The sequence below is a fragment of the Gadus morhua genome, chromosome 5 (assembly GCF_902167405.1).
Source record: "Gadus morhua chromosome 5, gadMor3.0, whole genome shotgun sequence".
Taxonomy (NCBI): Eukaryota; Metazoa; Chordata; class Actinopteri; order Gadiformes; family Gadidae; genus Gadus; species Gadus morhua.
This window is the reverse complement of record NC_044052.1, coordinates 21,106,462-21,110,889: the sequence shown is the minus strand read 5'-3', so window position 1 is coordinate 21,110,889 and position 4,428 is coordinate 21,106,462. Positions and strand designations below refer to the sequence as shown.

General features: G+C 51.1%; 1 protein-coding gene across 2 annotated transcripts; it reads right to left on the bottom strand.

The window, feature by feature from the left end:
- Positions 1–1,022: 1,022 nt before the first annotated feature.
- Positions 1,023–3,667, bottom strand: wdr89 (WD repeat domain 89). Of its 2 annotated transcripts, none has more exons than XM_030355855.1 (2): positions 3,311–3,667; positions 1,023–2,924 (listed from the first exon to the last, which is right to left on the bottom strand). In XM_030355855.1, exon 2 carries the CDS (start codon positions 2,892–2,894, stop codon positions 1,548–1,550), a length of 1,347 nt encoding a protein of 448 aa, XP_030211715.1. In that variant the 5' UTR covers positions 2,895–2,924; positions 3,311–3,667; the 3' UTR covers positions 1,023–1,547. The 2 variants fall into 2 exon arrangements, with proteins under 2 accessions (XP_030211715.1, XP_030211713.1); XM_030355853.1 differs by having other exon boundaries at positions 3,107–3,515.
- Positions 3,668–4,428: the final 761 nt, after the last annotated feature.

Here is a 4,428-nt window from a genome sequence, read left to right as displayed (position 1 = left end):
GGTCCGGCTGCACACGACGCGGATTGGCTGCCTCACTGTGGTGTCAGCCCTGTGATTGGCTGCTTGGTGAAGCCTGTCACTGTTGAGCGAGACGGGTCCCTCCCCCGGTGGTGAGTACGCGGGTTGGGTTGTCGCGGACAAGGGAAGGGAGATCGGGTGGAGAGCCAGCGTCGAGGAGTCGTTCTCCCCCGTTAGGAATGAGGCTAAACCTGCTGTCGGAGGCCCAACCCCTGGCGGCTTTTAGCACCCGGGCGACCTGCGGCTTTGACCAGAGTTCCTCTGCTTTCATGGCTGGTTTGTTGTGAACAGAAGCCCTTGTGCACCGTGGCATGGGCCGGGGTCGGAGGCAATGCAGCACCCCAGCAGTTAAGAACCACCGTGTGATTCCTACCAGACAAGGATACAACGGGACCTTCTGATCAACATTCATCGTCTACACTATTTACAGCGCAAAAGTATCGATTGAAATAAAATGATATAGGAAACTATTCCGAGACGGCATGCATTTGTTATGTTTGACATTTCTCCTCCCTACATTCTTTGAATAACTGGATTTCTTTGTAAACATGTTTCACTGTCAATTAGTCCCAAATTTCCGTCTCAGTTTAAAAAAGCACATCTGATCTCAGTATGGGTTCAAACACCAGCGGTTATCATTATCAATCAATGAATTCATATTTTTTTAATGAAAATATTGTAATAACTCTTAAATAATGGCAAATCCATGTCCCATCTTACCACTGTCTAATTGATCTCTTGCTCTAAATTGAATTATTCTTTTAATGATTTAAGAAACCGTATATATATATATATATATATATATATATATATATATATATATATAGATATATATATGCATTACTATTTGCCTATATACTTGTTGCATATCCTTAAAGATAAAATATTACAACTTTTATTGACAATACAACTTATAAGTAGTTCTTTGACAATCAAATCGATAAATCAGCATCTTTCTCTCTCTCATACAAACACACACACACTAAACACAAAACCACAGCACAATTTTGTGTAAAATAAATGAAGGCATTTTTTTCATCTTTATTATGTTATTTTCATGTATTATTTCAGATGATTCATGTTTTCTCTGAATACAATTCCATTAACTCCAATTTGCGTAGAATCACATCCTTAACCAGGGCTACTGTAGGGCTGGAAGATTACTCGTTGATGATTTATTAATAAGTTCTTGTGCTATTCATAAAATCTCAGAAATCCATTTCTGATTTTCCAATGTTTATTTTTATTCCCACAGTCCAGTCCAGAACCAACAACCCAGTACAGTCCAGAACATCACAGTCCAGTCCAGAGCATAAAAGTCCAGTCCAGAACTGAACAACGCAGTCCAGAACATCCCAGTCCAGTCCAGAATTAAACAACGCAGTCCAGTCCAGAACATCCCAGTCCAGTCCAGTCCAGAACATCATAGTCCAGTCCAGAACATCACAGTCCAGTCCAGTCCAGTCCAGAACATCACAGTCCAGAACTGAACACGGCAGTCCAGAACACAGATTAACTCCTCATAGAGGTCATTGGTTCTTCAAAGCACCTCCTCCTCCACCTCTCCCTCCTCTTCCCCTCCCTCCTCCACCTCTCCCTCCTCCTCCTCCTCCTCCTCCACCTCTCCCTCCTCCTCCTCCTCCTCCTCCTCCTCCTCCTCCTCCTCCTCCTCTCCCTGCTGCTGCTCCCCCTCCTCTCCCTATTCCTCCTCCTCCTCCTCCTCCTCTCTTCCACTCGTACCCGCTCTGTTTATGCGGCCGCGCCTGCAGCTTCCACGACGAGGTGCTCTTCATGGTCGCCTGCCTCCCGGGCGCCATCTCCTCCCCTCCCGGTTTCCATAGCAACAGCTGTGCGTCCTCCCCGGCGGTGACCAGAGCCCCCTCCCCCGCCTCGTCCCACAGGAAGCAGCGCACCACCGCTGTGTGCCCCGCCCCCTGCGGCGGCGAGCTCAGCAGCTCCAGGCCCCGCTCGGTGCACTCCATGAGGTGGAGGGCCCCCTCGCTGGTCCCCCCCACCACCAGCAGCCTCTGGGCCCCCTCCAGCCACTGGCCCCCCACCAGGTAGTCCACGGAGCCCCCGCCCTCCAGCGGGGTGAGCGTGCGGGCGTCGGGGGTGCTGTAGAGCGTGAGGGGCTCCTCCGTGTCCAGGCGGCCCAGGTCCCACAGGTGCAGCCCGTCGCTGTCGGTGAGGCAGAGCAGCCGGTCCAGCCCGGGCCCCGCCCAGCGCACCGACCCGGCCGACGACCCGCTGTTGCACGTGGCGAGCAGCGCGTCCTCCTCGCCGCCCCGCCGCAGGTCGAACACGTTCACCAGCCCGTCCGTGGCGCCCGTGGCCAGCCGGTCCTTGTCCCGCGGGTGGAAGCTCACCTGCGTGACGTCGTCGCTGTGCGACTCCGAGTACACGCCCAGCAGGCCCTTGCCGGCGGCGCGCGCGTCCCAGAACACCAGGAAGCTCTCCTCGTCCAGCTGCTCCGTGCCGGCGCACACCACCACGTCCGCCGCGTCGACGCCCATGCCGCTGAAGCGGAGCGCCGGGTCGCCGCGGAACTCCTGGACCGCCTTGGAGCCGGGCCCCCGGGCGTCCCACGCCCGCACCGTGCCGTCGGCCGAGCCCGAGAACAGCAGGTCCGGGGAGGCGTGCGCGAAGGTGACCCCGCAGATGGGCGCGGTGTGGCCGCGGAACTCCCCCAGGGGACGCAACGTCTCCTTGTTGTGCAGGTGGAGACGGTGGTTGGAGCAGGACACCGCCAGCACGTCGCCCGAGGAGGTGCCCGCGGCGCCGGGCTGAAGCGACACGTCCAGCAGGTAGGCGGGGTCTTGCGGCTGGAGCCGCCGCGCGATGGACAGAGACTTGAACTTCTCCTCCACTCCCTCCATGGCGGCTGGACTCAACACAGTCTCACTAAACTACAAAGGACGTTATCAGTGTTAATCGTAGAAAACACTCGCCAATAATTAACACTGGTGGATTTAAACTAGAGACCACATCCTATTCTATGGTCAGAACCACAACCCGGTTATTACTACAGTACTACAGGGTCCTAAAAGTTATGTCATTCTAAATGTGAATACAAGCGGTTAGGCTATACCTCTGTTAATGATTTCAGTATCGTGGACCATAGGACGACTGCTCCCCGGACAGAAGCCCCCCGTCTCGCTGGGGGTCGTTATGTACAACACACTTGTTGTCTAGTTTAATTTAACATGCATATAAATAATATATATACATACATGCCTATATGTATATCGCTATATAAAAAGCACAACGTGCGGTCGCTATTACGGTTATGTACCTGTAATAAACTGTTGTACAAGTAGTGTATAACAACAATAAGTAAAGAAAATAGTTTGTAAGTCTCCCAAGCGAGGCTGAGCTCGCTGCTAAATACACGCTGAGCTGCTGGTGTAACTCGTGTTGAGGTCCCCTCGGAAACAATGTTTAACGAGCAACAGTTCCGCCGACAATTTAAAGAAATGCGTTTCAGATGTATTGACCCTGTTATTATTATTATTATTATGCACGAACAACTAAAATATATATATCGGCCTGCAGTAAAACATACATTGCATTACTTGCGTGATAAAGGAATTAATGAAAAATAATCCGGTATTTTGCACTTTGAGCCCCTTTTCTGGGTTGTCAAGGATGAAATAGATTGTTTGAAACCAAAATATTGACGATTGGTCCTGTCTCGGGTATTTGGCTCATTTCCTGGCCTAGGGTATTCACAAACCAGTCCTTAAAACATCCCTAAACGTTCGTTTTCAGAAAGTGCAACTTACCGAGTGGTAAGTAGTGTTAGTTGATGTTCAAAAATCAGGTAGCGTAGCGAAATACAGTTTATATCGTGTTTTATACGGCATTTTGAAAATCTCAATGATTTCAGTTGGAAGAGCATTGCTCGTTGATGTTACTGCGCCAGCGGAAACGGAAACCAGGGTTGTTTACGTTGTGTTGTAGTCTTTTCGCTCGGTTAGTACCGTCGTGAGCAGAGCAGCGTGAGCAGAGAACCTCCTGTGCTCTCCGAGTAGCGAAAATTACAGAGAAAAACATTGCAAACACTGTAAATGGATAATGAAAGTTGGGTTCTGGAGGAGGACCCACTCGATTTTGATTTTGACGGTCGAGGATACCGTTTTGAACCAGAATACACCCAAGAGGAGCTAGATCAAATGGATATGGAGGCTAGGGCTTCGGAGGCGGCCGAAGCGGACCCCAGGGTCACGGGAATTGGGTGGTGTGCCTGTGGAAAGTGCAGACAGATGCCGACGGAAGAAGAAAGAAGGTGCTGCACGTAGTGGGACCTTGTCCTCACGGCTGGTATGGCCAGCCTGAATGTCTCGGTCGACGGGACTGATGGTTCGCCGGTCTGCATCACCGAAATTGAAGTGCGCCAGCTAATGAACAAAC